The sequence below is a fragment of the Sceloporus undulatus genome, chromosome 1 (assembly GCF_019175285.1).
Source record: "Sceloporus undulatus isolate JIND9_A2432 ecotype Alabama chromosome 1, SceUnd_v1.1, whole genome shotgun sequence".
Lineage (NCBI taxonomy): Eukaryota > Metazoa > Chordata > Lepidosauria > Squamata > Phrynosomatidae > Sceloporus > Sceloporus undulatus.
In genome coordinates, this window is record NC_056522.1 from 193,353,619 (window position 1) to 193,371,086 (window position 17,468).

The following is a 17,468-nucleotide window of genomic DNA, read 5'->3' on the forward strand; positions in this document are numbered from 1 at the left end:
CCAAGATGGTGGCTGAAGGGAGTCAGTGAAAAACATCATTTTTTTTAATGTGCAAGTCTAGGTTGAAGATTTCCCAGCTTAGAATTCTAACCAATGTTGTTCTGTGTGTACTGCCCACTCCACTGTTTAACAGTCTCCCTTCCTGAGCTAGTCAGGGTGGTCTGGGACCTGGAATTGGAATCCCATCAGCTTGAAGGCTGATGGATTTCAGCTTTCATGGTGAGACTGCGCCATTGGGAGTCACTTAGGACTTCGTGCATGCCATGGCAATCAGGGGGCTCTCTAAAGTGATATCTAGCCCTACATATGCTGCTGGCCTTGTTTTCTATACTGTGTGGTATGATGGTGATCTGAGACTGGAAGAACTGTCTATAATCATAAGCAGATTACTATCTGTATAATTTCAATTGCTGGGACTCAGGCCCAAAACACATGGGCCAAAAGAAGCAGCTTCGGTCGCTTTGCGGAGCATGGCATTCAATTGACACATGCCCTCAAAATGGCTGGAGGCTGCTTTGACACCATGATGCAATCCTATGGATTAGATCCAAAAGGAGCAGAAAAAATCTGGCTCCTGGCCTCTTTGGAAGTGGGCTGTGCGGTTGCCACGGTCCCAAAGTGATTGCGGCTGGAGCGGCTGGAGGCCTCTCCTACAAGACCATCTGCTTCACCCCTCAGAAACTCTTCTAGAGTTGAGGACATATTAAAATGGTCCACTTGAGGAGGGTTATGGATCTTGATAAATTCATGATTGCTCTTAGAGAGTAAGGCCTAAAAGGCACCAGATCCCACCTGATCTTGGAACCTAAGCAGGGTCAGTCCTGGTTAGTTTTTGGATGAGAAATTGCCAAGGAATACCAGATGCTACAGGCTATATTTCAGGGGGAGGAGCTGACAAAACCATCTCTGAGCATTTCATGCCTTAAAAAACCCTATGAAAACATTACTGTAAAAGTCCTCTTTGGACCTCACCCTATTGGATACCTATCAGCCAGTTCCAGCATTTCATTACAAGGTACTGGAGCTTGTGTGGTGGCCTCTCAAATTCATGGGGTTCTGGAGAAGACAGATTATTCAGATACATTGCAATCTGGTGTCAGGCCTTCTTATGGGACAGAGTGGCCTTAGTGGATAACCTATACCTAGAGCTGGACAGGGGGGAAATGTCTTTGTTGGTGTTTTGTTGGTGTTTCTGGCCTTCTTGGTGGATTTTAATACCATTGACTATTACCTTTCTTTTGGTCCACCTTGTTGGGATGGGACTTTGAGGTGCTGTTTTACAGTGGCTTCAATCCTTCCTGGAGAGATTACCCCAGAAGGTGGTACTGGGAGACTCCTTGGCAGTTTGCCTGTGTGGTCTGTCAGAGCTTTCTTCTGTCCCCCTATGCTGTTTAGCATATACATGAAACTGCTGGGATTGGGCATCCAGAGTTTTGAGGTCTGGCATCATCAGTATGCGGATAATTACTGTAACATGTTATATGTGGGGCTGCCTTTGAAGAGTGTTCAGAAACCTCAGCTGTTCCTCAGCTGGGTGCCCATCTGTTTTTGTGCACAGTTCAAAGTGCTGGTGATGATCTTCCACGTAAACCTGCCCACATTTTGAGATCTTCTAGGGAGGCCTTGCTCTGTCTCCCACCATTCTCACAGGTACATTTGGTGGGAACATGGGAGAGGGTCTTCTTAGTTGCTGCTCCTGGATTCTGGAACTCCCAGAGAGGCTAGACTAGCATCCTCTTAACTAATGAAGGTAAGGAGATAAAAACTGTTTTATTTTAGCAGATCTTTGGGAATAATTCTTTTAGGGGAAACAAGCCTTATATAATGTGCTAGAACATTTATTTGTTGGGCTTTTTTGTTTATGTTATGTTACATTATTTTTATACAGGGTTTACTACCTTGGCTAATAGGACCTTATGGCTCTTGAGTTCTGTAACTAAATGTACTTAATGCTGCATTAGGCTGTGTTTTCTGTGTCTTTTTGCAGAATCCCTCTAGTATACTTTCAGCTGTGGTAACTTCAAGTATAGAGTCTATAATCAGAGTCTTTGCTGTAGATGTTCTTTGTGCAGTACAGGGACGTAGCCAGGATTTTAGGAAGGGGGGGGGGTCCAGATTAAGTGCCACCATTATAATGGGGCTTGGGCACGGCAGTGCAGCAGCACACACCATTCATTTTTCTAATGGAAGGGGAGGGGGGTCCAGACCCCAAGAACCCCCCCCCTTGGCTATGTCCCTGGTCCACACTAAGTGCCACCATTATAAAGGGGCTTGGGTGTGACGGCACGGCAGCACGCACCATCCATTTTATCTAACGGAAGGGGGAGTCCGGACCCCAAGAACCCCCCCCTTGGCTACGTCCCTGTGCAGTATCCTTTTTTTTCACAATAAGAGTAAAATATTTTGTTTCTCTTCCTCAAATTTAGTCATGGCCTTCAGATGCTTTGCAGGCAGTGGCCACTCGCTCCCTAGAAGATATTGAAATGTCTGAAGACACTCGGCACGGCTGCATTGATTTGTGCCAAAAATTTCATATGAGTACTATTAACTTGTCTGAATTGTTTTATAATGAACTCCAGAGACACAATTATGTTACACCTACTTCATACCTGGAGTTGATTTCCACATTCAAATCCCTATTAGAAAAGAAGAGAACGTAAGTATGATGAATATAGCATTGGCTAATATAATATATGTGGTAGTTTTAATCCCATAAAAGACACACAAGCACACTCATTTCAACAAGGGATGGTTGTAAACAGAAATATGGTATGATGCATATTCAACAAGGGATGATTGGCAACAGAAATGTGGTATCATGAAAACATCCCTGACTGAGGACTTTATTGCATAATTTAAAAACCGACTTACATATTTTTGTTGCCACTGCTGCCGGAAAGGTGCATCTCTGGTAACAGCTTTGCAAATCAGCCAGCTGAACTCGGATTCTAGCCAGATGTTTCCTGAGATGCATTCACCTGCTGGCATTGGCAGCAAAAACGTGTGATAAAATCCGGATGTATCCCGAATTAGAATTGAATTCAGTAGCGGTAAATCGTTTTTTTAAAAGATGCGATAAAGCCTGAATCTTGCATGCATAAAAGGTTCTTATTATTCTCGTTGGTCCCACTGCAGAGATAGTAATAAAATTTGGAATGCTATTAAAATTGTTTTTGGCAAACTTGCAAACAGTTACTTGCATGGTTACTCTGATGATGAATGATAATTTCCTTTATATAGACAAACAAACCTCTATAGAAACTGTTGGAGAGTTTTGGTTCCTTTCTTTTTCTTTTGTTCTCAAGGTCTTCAGTTTCCCTACTAAATGGTGGACTAGTAGACGTCTTGTGAATAAGTAACTGATGTTTGTTTGTTTGCTTGTTTTGCAGAACCATTTCTGATCTTGTCTCTTGCTTTGTGCTTGTAGGTTTTTAAAAAATTATTGATGCTTTTGGACTTTAAAATGGTTTTGTAATTAAATGTTATAGAATATTGTATTTTGAAGGTGGCTGTAAGATGTATTTATTCCCTTGTTCATACACCTTTATATGTCGCTTTTCCATTGCTCAATGTAGTTTACAGAGCAGAATCAAAAGAAAGGGATATAGCACTCTAAAATGCTCAAATTCATGGATGTGAATTTTTTGACTAACATATCTAGTTCCAGCTTGCAGATGGTCAACAACTTGCCAACATAGGGGCTGGGAGTGTCCCCTTTCCTAAATTCTGCTAACAGAGGAGGCTTGTAGGATGTGGGAGAGCAGTGTCTGTGTTTTTGCAGATTAAATGTAGTAGATAAAACAAGAGTCCCTTCCTTCCCTTGTCTACTCATCACCACAGTTGAGAAGGTGAACAGGTGATGGGATAGTTATCTTATCTCTGATTGGTGAGCAGATGTAACATGGAAATTTCCATGTTATTGATAAAAATGAAAAGCAATTGAAAACCCCCCGTAAAGGTGTTAACAACAACAACAAAAGTGTTAAAATGACAAAACACAAAAATTGCTTCTAATGATTGTTGCATCATTTTACTTGTAATTACTTGCTACTTCAGAGGAAAGACATATTAAGAGAGAAGTCAGGTGTGTATCATAAAATTTACTGAAGACAGTGTGATCAACTTTTGGCCTCAATCAGAGGCGTTCCATAGCCTTGATGTGATTGCGATGAATGTCCTGCCTATGTTATACATATCAGGGCTTGGTCTGCCAAATGCACACAGTGCAGTGGTTGATATGGTGAGAACATGGTTATCCTACTGGAAGGAAAAATAGGAGAGTGTTCAGCAAAGGGAAATTTTGCACTCCTGGAGGGCTGTTTAAGAATTAACCTGATGACACTTGTGTGAATGTCTTGTACTGCATGAAAACCTCTTCAATTACTTTCAGTCAGGTGATGAAAATGAAAAAAAGATATGAAGTTGGCTTGGACAAACTGGACTCGGCTGCAGCACAGGTGGCCACGATGCAGGTAGAACTGGAAGCCTTGCAGCCCCAACTCCGGGTGGCTAGTAAGCAGGTGGATGAAATGATGATTGAGATCGAGAGAGAGTCCTTAGAAGTGGCGAAAACGGAAAAAATTGTGAAAGGTGATGAAGAGGTTGCCAATGAACAAGCAATGGCTGCCAAAGCCATCAAGGATGAATGTGATGCTGATCTAGCAGAAGCCCTGCCCATCTTGGAAAGTGCCTTGGCTGCTCTTGACACCTTGACTGCACAGGTAATGGTTTGTGGGAAGTATTTTTAAAATCATATCTTGATTGAGACACCTGATTTTGAAGCAACTGGTGAGTTAGAGTAAATTGCTATATCCTTTTTATTTACAAATCACTTCTGATGTACAGTCGGATCTCCATATCTGTGGGGGCATCCATTCCAGACCCTCTCATGGATAGAAAAATCCACACATGCTCAAGTTTTGTTTTTCTTAATGGTGGTGTGGTGTGTGCATGCCTGCTAGCATGGCTGTGTGCACACGCTGCCATTAAGAAAAATGAGGGCTTGATGTCTGTGGATGGTTCAGTCTGTTGATGGCAAGTCCACCAATACATAGGGCGGACTGTATCATGCTTAATGCTGCACTTGTGTGGCTTTGCTACAAAATTCATATTTTGTGTAGTTGTAGAGCTGCCTTTCAATAAACTAGGAACACAGATTCAGCTTGGAAGCTACACTCCCTAAAGCTAACATATTTGAGTGTTGGACTATGACTCTAGAGAACAGATTCAAATCCCTTCTTGCACATGAAACCACTGGGTTACCCTGGGCACATCACAGTCAGTCTCAGTGGGTGACAGTGGCAAGGTCCCTTTGAAAAAAATTGCCAAGAAACCCTGTGATAGGTTCACCTTAGGGTTGCCATAATTCGGAAATTACTTGAAGGCACAAAACAACAATGGCTTAAAGCCTGTTGTTAGTCCCAACGATAGTAAATCCATTGAAACAGTGGGATTTACTTACCACTCAACAATTGATTGAATTGGTCTAGTCTGGTTGCTAATAACAAGATGCCAGCCACTGTGTGTAAGGGCATCTCAATATTTACTCTCTTTTTTTTAAAACACTTTCTCCTCAGTCTGAATGTCAGGATTGTATGTAGCAGAGAAGATCGCACTCATGAATTAATTGAATAAGAAGACAGATACCCTGTAAGAATATCTTTTAAAATGCTTGTCCAGCTTGCACCCCCTCATCCATTAAAAATGTATTTTTAGGCTTCTTGTGTTCTGTAAGGACTGGGAAATAGGACGGGAGGTAGTGAAACATCTTGGCCTCTTCAGTCTGCTGTAGGCCTTTTTATCCATTTACTTCCAGTTTTGAAAAAAGATTTCCTTAGGGCCTAAAATAAGCCAAAAAAAATCCCCCTCCCAAAATATTATGAAACACCCCCCAACACCACATCTCCTGGAGCAGGATTGAGTGACTACATAGGGGCAGGGGGCAACTCCCCCCGACCTCTTCCCCCATCAGTTGTACCTGACTGAAACAGGTGGAAGTACCACCTTTTGCGGACATATCCAAGTCAAAATGATAACCAGAAAGTATATTGTGTCATTTCCAGTTACCAAAAGGGGGTCTGGGGAAGGTGTATGTGTGGTATGTGTGTGTATATTATGTTTTAGTAAATGTTTGACATTTGGTTTTTAGGTTAAAATTGCCTGAAAATTGTGCTGATATTTCTTTTTTTAAAACAGGGAGGGTTTCAGAGGATGAAAGAAAAGGATCTAGGACTATGCTTTCTCCACCCTTTACTACAGGGTGCAAACACCCTTTTAAAGTCAGTTTTTTAAAGAAACAATTGACTTCAGAGGTCATGACTGTCAGACTTCTCTAAATAGTCTTCCTTTGAACTTTTGGTTGGAGGAGGATCTTACCCACTTTTGTAAAGGGTTGAAGACCTTCCTCTTCAATTCACCTGACTGCTGAGTTACTGTGTGTACCTAAGGTCACCAAGATGGGTAGTCACTGGTGTTTGTTTTAGTATATTAACATATTATTTTAGTATTTCACCATTTTATAGTGTTGTGTTTTATTGTCTGGTTTTGATTCCATATGCTTAATGTTCCACCCTTTGGTGGAAAGGGCATTACAAATAAACGTCGTTGTTATATTATTGTTGTTGTTATTATTATGATTAAACTACTCCCTCTGCTGTAATGAAAACAAATTAAACATTGTTGGTATTTGAATAGCAAAAAACCAACACTTTAGATATTTGTGTTTAGGGTGAAATGGAGGAAGATGCAGAGATCATTAACTAGAGGTTAGATGTTGTGATAACATTTTGAAGGCACTTAAAGGTTCTTGAGAAACAACTGTGTTGAGTCACTGTAAATGCTTCAATGGTAAGTTAAGGCAATGAGGATGACGTTTCAACATTTGCTGAGTATCCTCCACCTTTGGGTTTATTAGAAAATGAACGAACATTCTGGCGTACCAGTATCCTACAGTTTAAGAATGACTAGTAAGTGGCAATGTTCACTGAGTTTGTGACATATTCTGCAAGAATTCCAAGTGTTTCAGAGTGCTGACCTACCATTAAAAATTGAATTAATTCACACTGAATAGAGAGTAAGAGAAAAGAAGCCCACTTGTTATATACATAGTATGACAGATTGCTGAGTCATATAGCCTGAAGCTCTAGAAAGTGCTTTAATTGAATAGAATTATCATGTAACTTGAAAATAGTAAGATATAGGGCCCACTTTTGAAAGAATTTAAAGAAAGGCTAGGAAAATTATATACCACTCATCTATGCATGTTGGTTGCATATTTTTGAAAATGGATTGAAATTACTGATTGAGAAAGATGTTAGTGTATGTGCATGTTATGATTTTTTTTAAAAAAATCAAAACGTTGGAACACGGTTGTGAAACCTTATCTTAGTTAGAAATATCTGATTTCAAATGCTTTCCACAAAAATAAATAATCTTCTTTCGGTGTATATTACCAATAAGCATTTTAGAATCCCTGAAGCTGAAATCCTATACACATTTACCTGGAAGCAAGCTCCATTGAACTCATTGTGGCTTGGCGCTGAGTAAATACCCAAAAGATTCTGCTGGCAATTTAAAATTTGTAGAAAGTTTAGATGGTCATCAAGTAGGTAAGAAAGATGCAAAAAACAGGGAGAAGTGTGAGGTATTAAATTAAATGGTGAGTTTACTGCAAGAATTATAAAATGAATACATGGAAATTTAACTAAATGCTTGTATTATGGAGACAGAAGACTTCAGTCTAGTCTTTTGATTGTGTTTTTCTTTTTTAAAGGATATCACTGTTGTGAAGTCCATGAAGAGTCCTCCTGCTGGCGTGAAACTTGTTATGGAGGCAATTTGCATCTTAAAAGGGATCAAGGCTGATAAAATTCCAGATCCAACAGGCACAGGCAAAAAGATGGAGGATTTCTGGGGTCCAGCTAAGAAACTCCTGGGAGACATGCGATTTCTGCAGTCACTTCATGAATATGACAAAGACAACATCCCTCCAGCTTACATGAGTGTCATCAGAAAGCAGTACATCACCAATCCCGAGTTTGTTCCTGAGAAGATTCGAAATGCTTCCACAGCTGCAGAAGGGCTGTGCAAATGGGTTATTGCCATGGATTCCTATGATAAGTAAGGGCTTGTGTCAAAAGCATACTATGAATGGAGATTGTTGGGCTTTCTGTGTAATATTCTCCCTTGTTCCCACTTCCCTAGGCAGTAGAACATTCTGAGAATAGGCTTTTATGTGGCCATTTACCTTCTAAAGAGAGAATATTGTGATATTATCTTATTTTTGTAATACAGTGGGCCCTTTCCAACCAGAGTTAGGGTTGGTTCCAGGGATCCCCACGGATGGGAAAACACGAGGGAGATCAAGTCCATATTAGTCAGTGGGAGGCAATATACCTGTACCTGTATCAACATGCCCATGGATGTGTGCTGCTGTGGGAGCTCCAATCCATGGCTGGCTAGCCTGCCAATACAGCAGGCTCACTGAATATATTTATTTACAAATGTATGGTGAGCAGGCATAAACTGCCATCCAAACAATCAGTATTAGTCTCTCTATTGGTTTGGGCCAACCCATTAGCTTAACTTTGTAGATTCATCATTTTGGTTGCCAGACAGGTAGCTAAAATCTAGGTATACACAAATACACATGGGAGTGCCTTCTTTTCTGGGTACACACATGAATGTCTCTTATTTTCATGTCAAACACCTGTATCCATGCAGAACACTGGCTTAAACACCTGTGCTCTTGTGAACTGATAAGTGTGATCCTCTTTCTGTACTGGGCAGAATGCAGGGCTGGCAAGCATGTGGTCCTCCAGGTATTGTTGAATGTCCGTTTTCATCACCCTGGTCAACCTGATCACTAGAAAATGATAATTAGAGTAATAATTCATTAACATTTGAAGGGTCAAGAGTTCTTTAGTTTTGTCTTGGGGACATCAGCTGGCTTTCAAAGTTCATGAAATCTATCCAAATAGGGGGAAAAATCCATAGAGAAGGCAGATTTTGTTTTACATAATGAAAGAAGACGCTTATAAAAATGGTATTTTGATTCGGTTAAATAATAGTACAGAATGAGACTCAGAACTCTGGTTTTGACAAAAGGTAGGCAGCATCACATTTCAACAATCAAGGAAACATTATTATTTCTTTATGTTACCTCCTCTCATACTTTGCTCCACCATCCCAGTATTGTAAAATGCAGTGTGAACAAATTGTTTTTATACATGGAATAGATGGGGGTGCCATCAAAATATCTTGAGCCTTTTCTGCTACTTTGCTTAGCTGCAGATTGTTGCCGACTTGTTAATGGAATATATGTGTCTGCAACCTATGTGCAGAAAATGTGGGAGATGGTCTAGTAGTGTCTTCAAGTAGATGTGTAAGAACAGAATACTTGACATGTTACACTTTACTCTTTAGAGTGGCAAAAGTCGTTGCCCCTAAGAAGATTAAGCTCAATGCAGCTGAAGGGGAACTGAAAATTGCCATGGACGGTTTGAGGAAGAAACAAGCAGCCCTAAAAGAAGTTCAGGACAAGCTAGCTCAATTACAGTTGATACTAGAAGAAAAGAAGCAGGAGAAAGCTGACTTGGAAAACCAGGTATAGAGCATGCATCTTCAAAGAGCAGGCATATAGGTTCATGGCATTTATTTCTGCAGGGTTTCTTTTGTTTTCCAGTCTTGATTTGTATTGAATTTAGAGAATTTTTCCCATCTTAAATTTATCTTAGTCCAAATCTTGGGATTTTTTTCATATTAAAATCTGTATACGTACATTTTGTATTCCTGTCTCCTAATACAAGCTTTTTTTTTTTTGTCTGATGTATATAGTTTTGCAAGCAGTTTCTCCATGGATTTAAATATTATTTTTGTGAATGTATTCATCTTTGTTTGTATTTTCCCCAATATTTACAGTTCAGTATGTGGGCTTTTTTGGTAATTAGTGAACTGCATTGAAAATTTCAGTGTAACGTTGAGAGAATGGCAGTTTTATTTGATAGGCTGGTTTGAAAGTGCAATGCAGGTTGAGTATCTTTTATCTGAAATACTTAGGACCTGAAGCATTTCATATTTCATATTTTGAAATGCCTGTATTTGTATATATGTACATATGGAAGGGAAGCTCAACCTGTATTGGGCTTATGTGCATTAAAATACAAATACAGAATTTACATTAAAATGCTCATTAGCGGGGACAGAATTTGTTTGTTTGTTTTGGTAGAAATTAGATCAGTTCCTGATAGAAAGATGTACTAATGGATCCTCCATTTAGCAGGTTGTCCAGTGCCTGGGAAAGTTAATTTTTTATAACTGAAAGTCTAATGGGGGGGGGGGGGGCGTTAGGTCTAGGGTTTGATTTTTAACTCTATTGTAATTGATGTATTTTATTGTTGTAACCCGCCTGGATTCTTCGTGATTGGGTGGGGCTATAAATTATTATTATTATTATTATTATTATTATTATTATTACAGTATTATTATGTTGGTCGGAATTCTGGGAGTTGTCCAAAAAGTATTCCCCCCCCCCCCGGCCAAGCTCTGAGTATATGTCTATTACTGGATACAAAACAGCCAGGCAAGGTGGTTGTCCCATTTGCCAGTTTTCTAGAGATATTTGGGGTGATTGGAACTATTGTTTTGATCCACTGGGGAACTTATGATTTATATGGTAGGTTATTTTTTAATTTTATTTTTAAAATTTATATTTTACCTTTCTTCAGAGCTCAAAGTGTCATTTATGCAACTTCCTCTCCTCCTGTTTTCATGGCTCTCCCCCCCCCCCCTTTTCCATCCAATGAGCCTGTGTGGTAGGACAACCTGATGGAGAGGCCCCTTTCACACTACACATTTATAGTGGTATGGTTCCACTTTAACTGCCATAGCAATGTCCTTTGGAGTCCTGAGACTGGCAGTTGACGGGAAGGAGACATAGAATCATCTGCCAAGCTAAGCAGGGTCATCCCTAGTTAATATTTGGAGAAGAAACTGCCAAGGAATACCAGATGCTATATGCTATATTTCACAGAAAGGCATTGTTTCCTGCCTAATAAAACATTATAAAATCCATGGGATCACCATAGTTTGGCAGGCAAATTGAACACAGGCAGGCAGACACACACACACACACACACACTGATCTATATGGCACCTTTTGGGGTGGAACAGAGTTTAGGATTGTGTTGAAACAAACAAATCCAAATACAATACAGAAAAAGTTACAGAAGGAAGTGCCACCAGTGCCAGGCCTTTATTGCAGAGGTGGGCAAAATGCAGCCCCCTGCTCTCACTTGCTTTTAAGGTCTCCACCAGTTATCACCACTGAATTTGACACCGCAGTGACTATTCACAACAGAGTGGTTTGTCTTTAAAACAAGAGATGTGGGAAGTGTATGATTTGTTTTCAAGCCAAACTGTGCACCCAGAAGCCTCCTGGATTTGTGATTTGGCGTTAAGAGAAGGTACATGCCCCCTAAGCAACTTATTGTTGTAGTGCTGGTGGTATGTGTGTTCCCGTGCTACTGTTATGGCAGTTTCAGCTGCATGGTAGCAGCAAAGTAGACCGTGGCCCGTGGGGCATTCAAGGGTGTTATTCCAGACTCTTTTATCTCAAGAAGATGCCTACCACTGATTTTGTTGTTAGCTGTTCTTAAGTCGGTTCTGACATGGCGACCCTGTGGATGAGACATCTCCAAGAATCCCTATCTTCCACTGCCTTGCCCAGATCCTGCAAGACCTTGCCCATAACCCCCCGATGGAGTCTATCCATCTGGTTTGTGGTCTTCCTCTCTTTCTTCTACCCTCTACCTTTCTTAGCATTATTGTTTTTCCTAGCGATCCGTGCTTTCTCATTATGTGGCCAGACTATGATAGTCTCAACTTGATCATCTTTGCTTCCAAGGAAAGCCCTGGTCTGATCTGTTTAAGAATCCATTTGTTTCATTTTATTTTATCTTAAGTAATCTTCTCCAGCACCATATTTTAGATGAGTTGATTTTCTTTCTGTCTGCTTCCTTCACTATCTAGCACTCACATCTGTGCATGGTAATTGGGAATACAATGGCCTGAATGATTCTGTCTTTAGTGCTCAGTTGTATGTCTTTGCTCTTTAGTATCTTTTATAGTTCTTTCATAGCTGCCCTTCCCTTTCCTAGTCTTCTTTTTATTTCTTGACTTGATTTTTATTTCTTAACTTGATACAGTCTCTCAATTTGTGTCTCTATAGATTCTGGTTTTAATTTGGGTCAAAAGGAAAGGGGGATCCATCCTTTGTCCCTAAGGAGATTATCACACAAGGCTTTAAAACCACTATTAAAACTACAGAATAGTGCCTTTGGCAATTCTTACCACACTATTTCCCTGGAGTTTATCACACGGGAGGAATTTCTCTTAATTTCGAATGAAAAGAAAGTGGGGCCAGAACACATTCATGTGAATTTGCTAGTTCAGTGAATTTACATGAATTTGAATTGCATTCAAACTGACTTCCCATTACCCAAAATTGCATGTGGTAGTCTATCACACAATAATGTTAAACCCCATGATTGTATTTGGATTGCCATTGGATTATACTTCCAATTTCTATTGTCTGATAAACTCCCCTGTGCAGACTGGTCTTAAAGGCTGGATTGAGGACGGAGTCGGGGTATAGTGTCCATATGATGGACACCCCAACTCCACAGCACTGTATGGTATGTGACATCATGGCGTTCTTCTGGTGCTGCATCCACACAACGTAGTGCAAAGGAGCACCGTAAAGCCCTGGCACTGCAGCTATTGTTCCCTTTCCAGGGCGCAAAAAGAAGTCATTTTTGTGGGTCCTTTTTGCGCCCTGGAAAGGCCAGATTGAGGCCATGGCATGCGGTTGCTACGGCCCTGATCTGGCTGTAAAAGGGGTGTCTGGAAGCCGTCCCTTTGGGGCTGTCTGCACAGCCCAAGTGTTTTCTCTGTATCGTTGCTGCTTTGCTCTCAGGTGTATTCAAATATCCTTTTTCACTGACAGAGAAAGCTTGTCAATAAGCTCCCAACCATAGAGCAGTCCCATTAGTCCTCAAGTGTGCAATGTCGCTGCTGTGGCAGTTGCAATATTCACAGTTACATGGTGTCAGTATCTCCTCCTCTCCCTCTCTCCACTTCACTATTCCCAAGCCGATTGTATTTCTTTTCTTTTAAAATTCCTTCTCTTTTCTTTTTAAAAACTCAAATTGTATTACCATAACTTTGGAACTGTATTAGATATTAAAATTTAAAAAACCTTGAAAGGCATACTGTGTAGGGCATAGGGCAAGGAGAAAAGTTTAATGGGAAGTGTGAAAGAGAATGCAATGATAGAAAAAGCCTCAGTCACACTCTTGTGGAGATGTGCAATAATGGCTCTTCTCAAATTGGTATGTTTCCATTTTCATGAACTAATGCAATTGCGGTGAGAATGGGGCTCATGTGGCAATGTCCTAAGTCTGAATTATTTCTGCTGAATTGGGAAGGTTAAGAGAGAAGCAAACAAGGAGGGTACTTTTTTTTGTGAATTCACCAATGCTAACTCCTGGATTGTTTGTCTCACCTTCTTGCTTGTTAGGCAGGTAAAGATATATGTGGACAGGGATGATTGGTTCTTGTGCCAACTGCAAAGCTTTGCAGAATTTCTGCTGTCTCTCACATTAGTTAGACATCTTTTTAAAAATAAGCTACAATATGCATTCTGTTTATTGTCCATATCCATGTGAAAGTGACCTTCCTAAGTCAGCATCATGCCCTCCTGAGATATGTATTGTTTTTTTGGATACTACTGTTTTCTATATTGCATATAAATCCATTATCAATTTCACATTTCAACCTGAAGGCAATAATTTATTTGAGCGAAAGAAGAATGGAATTGCCATAGACCTTGCTGTATTCAGCCATGACAATCTGTCACACACATTTTCTCTCCCTTTTTTCCGCCTTAAGGCTTTACACCTTCAAATCCAAAGGCCATTTATTTTGTTGAAAAATAATAATAATAGCGTCCAGCAAAATCTATGCATCTGTAGTAGTTTTCAGATGCATTAAAAGCAAAATGGATAACCGTTTGCAGTCACAAAACTTGTGATAGCTAAAGTTTGTATTTTGGTTATCAGGTTGACCTGTGCAGCAAAAAACTGGACCGAGCTGAAAAATTACTTGGTGGCCTTGGAGGTGAGAAAACCCGCTGGAGTCAGACGGCTTTGGAACTTGGAAAGCAGTACATCAATCTGACAGGCGATATCCTCATCTCGTCAAGCATTGTGGCTTACCTGGGAGCCTTCACGTCCAGCTACCGACATGTAAGGAGTGAATAAATGACATTTCTCTAATCTAAATGCTTCTGCAGCAAAGAAGCAAGCATTTTCCCCAATCACCCCAAGATATGCCCCATTAACTAAGTTTGGAATCTTGACTTTGTTAAAAGCAACATACGAAAGTGCCTTGTACTAAATCAGATCATTGCTTAGTCTTGTCCAAGGGTGGACCAACTGTGGTTTTCTAGAGGTTGTTGAACTGCTGCCTTCCATCAGTCCTGATTTGTGTAGCTAGTGCTGAAGAATGATAAGAGTGAGGTCCAACATCTGGGAAGCCACAAGTTGCCCACCCCTGATCTAACTGGATATTGTCTTTCCCATTTATTTTCTCTGAGATCTTTTTAACTTAGTTTTCCAAAAACGGAGTTTCCACATTGTGGCTGACATCCTGTTGCTTAGTCTCAACTAAATCAGACTATTCAGTCAATTCCTAAATGGCAGGTAGATAAACCTCATTGATTCATGAGTGTACTTGAGGCAGGATTAAGAACAAGATCTAGTTCTTCTTTTGGCCCTCAACTGCTACCATCCTTGACTGTTGGCTATGATGATTGTGACTGATGGCACTTTTACCCTAAGTACATCTAGGACCCAAGGTTAATTGGAGATTCCAAATACTGAACTTCAGATTTCCTGCATGCAAAAACTTTTCTACTACTAAGCGTGGGTCAGGGCTGTTGCTCCACGACAGAGTGCATGTATTGCTTTCCATATTCAATCCCAGGCATCCCTAGGCAGGACTGGGAGAGACCCCTGTCAGAAACATTCAAAAGCCTCTGACAGTCAAAATATCTGGCAATCCAGATATTTCGAATTCAGTGTCCAAAATCTCCAGACAGATTAGACAATAGAAGGGAATTATGAGACTTGTCATTATCTTTATTTGCAGTCAACAGCCCATGAAGACATCTTATTAAAACACATGATAATAGTAGATTACATATGATAATAACTAGTCATCAGTGGCCTGGTGAAAATAGCCAAATTCAAATATTTAGCAGCTTGCTCAATGACTGGCTTATTAGAATCCTACACCAAATTGAAATGATTGAGAGACTCAAGAGATGATTAGACATGATTTTTCCCACAAGCCCCAGCCAAAATGGGCAATTATAATGAATATCCCAAATGAGCAAAGGTAATTATGGGAATTACTGTTCAAAACACGTCAGTGGTTCTCCACCCCTGAGATGTAGGATCTGTTGAATTAGGTAAACCAGGGCTTTGACTCACTCAGTATAAGGCAACTTCATTTGTTCTTGTACAATTCTGTTCTTTTCAAGTGTGATAATCCTCAAGAAAGCTACCAAATAGAACATGTGCATAGGAAACAGCTAAAGATGCAGTCTGTATGGCTACATATCTAGGAAAAATCCAGCTGATCTGAAATTCAAGTCCCCCCCCCAATCCATGTGTTGCTTCCCAGCTGTTCTTTCATTTTTTTTTTAGCTGATCCCAAGAATGGTGATTGAGGAGTTTATCACACGTGAGGAATTTCTCTTAATTTCGAATGAAAAGAAAGTGGGGCCAGAACGCATTCACATGAATTTGCTTGTTCAGCGAATTTACGTGAATTCGAATTGCGTTTGAACTGACTTCCCATTGCCCAAAAATAACATGCCATTGCCCGAAATTGGTTGTGGTAGTCTATCACACAATAACGTGAAACCCCATGATTGTGTTCGGATTGCCATTGGATTATGCTTCCAATTTCCCTTATCTGATAAACTCCTGAGTAGCTGTAACCATGGATGGCTTTAGTCAAACCATTCCATTTCATAAATGTATTGTTAGGAACTGTTGGGACAGAAAAGCTTTTGAATGTCTAAAATTCTTTATGCTAAATATTTATTGGGTTTCCCATTATATTATGCTGAACTTCTGAACATTTGTATTTCTGAAAAAACATAATGCATCAGAACTTAAGCACATAAGATCTTTCCCAGATAATTGCAATGATCTTGTCAGAAGTACAGTCGGCCCTTCTTATACACGGATTTTTTATACACGGATTTAAGCATACACGGTTTGAAAATGTTCCAAAAAAGTATAAATTTACCTTGATGTTCCATTTTTTATTAGGGACACCATTTTGCTATGTCATTATACTTAATGGGACTTGAGCATACACGGATTTTGTTATACACGGGGGATCTTGGAACCAAACCCCAGCGTATAACAAAGATCCACTGTAATGGAACTCTAAACTGCTTTCATTAGTTTCAGTGGGAATTAGTCATGACTCACTTTAGCTGGATCAGGACTGATATGCCTCATGACTCTAGTTCATAGAGAAGCATTTATATCAGTTTCTGGTGGTTGTTGTTTTTCCGGATTCTAAACCATTTCAATACAATCATGTTTTCTTTAATTGGGTCAATGTAGTAATTTCTGTTAACGGGGCTGAAACATTTGTTCTACAAGTGCTGGGATGATAATAATAAAAAATTAATATTGGGTATGGACAACCCTACATTCTGCTTCTTTTTATAGTGCATAGTAACTGATATTCTATTCCATTCTCATCACCCCTGCAAGAAATGTTCTTCTCTTCTCTTTGTCAATTTCTTAATAAGGGCTTTGGAATGTATAAACAGTAAGTGTTAAACAGAACCAATACTTTCAGCAGGGGGATAAAATGTGTATTTTAGTGGCTTCTGTTATAAGCAATCAAAATAGCTGTAATTTATTCTAATCCTTGCTATCTAACTGGATTTTATTAACAAGTGACAGGCAATTATCCTTACATCAGTCTTTTGAGGAAGATAAATCCAGAAATATTTTGCTGAAGTTAATTTTGAGAGGATATTAAAACTCTTTGACATACTATTATTTTGTATCTGGGCCAGTTTCCATGTCCAACATTACAGCTTGTTTGTCTAATTTGTTTCATTCTTAGACAACATACTATGAACATATACTGTAGTGCTCAAGTGTAAATCTCTCTAATCCAAAAAAGGTCTTAGCTTGGTTTCATTTATATCTGTTTAACTTTCATACTTCTTTAAGGATAATGTTAAGATACTGAAGTTTCATCCTCTGGATACAAAGAAATGTTGGCTTTACTGTTTTCAACCATGATAGTTGGGAAATCCAAGACATTATAAACCAGCCTTCACCAACCTGATGCCCTCTAGATATGTTGGGCTT

The 17,468-nt window shown here is 39.8% G+C and overlaps 1 protein-coding gene across 1 annotated transcript in view; it reads left to right on the forward strand.

Moving 5' to 3' along the window:
- The window catches only part of DNAH7 (dynein axonemal heavy chain 7), a 175,346-nt gene that overhangs the window by 97,590 nt on the left and 60,288 nt on the right, over positions 1-17,468 (forward strand). Inside the window, exons 41-45 of the mRNA XM_042446266.1 lie at positions 2,427-2,656; positions 4,391-4,721; positions 7,772-8,118; positions 9,424-9,604; positions 14,118-14,303. Of these exons, the coding sequence (XP_042302200.1) occupies positions 2,427-2,656; positions 4,391-4,721; positions 7,772-8,118; positions 9,424-9,604; positions 14,118-14,303 (1,275 nt within the window). The remainder of the gene's footprint in view (positions 1-2,426; positions 2,657-4,390; positions 4,722-7,771; positions 8,119-9,423; positions 9,605-14,117; positions 14,304-17,468) is intronic.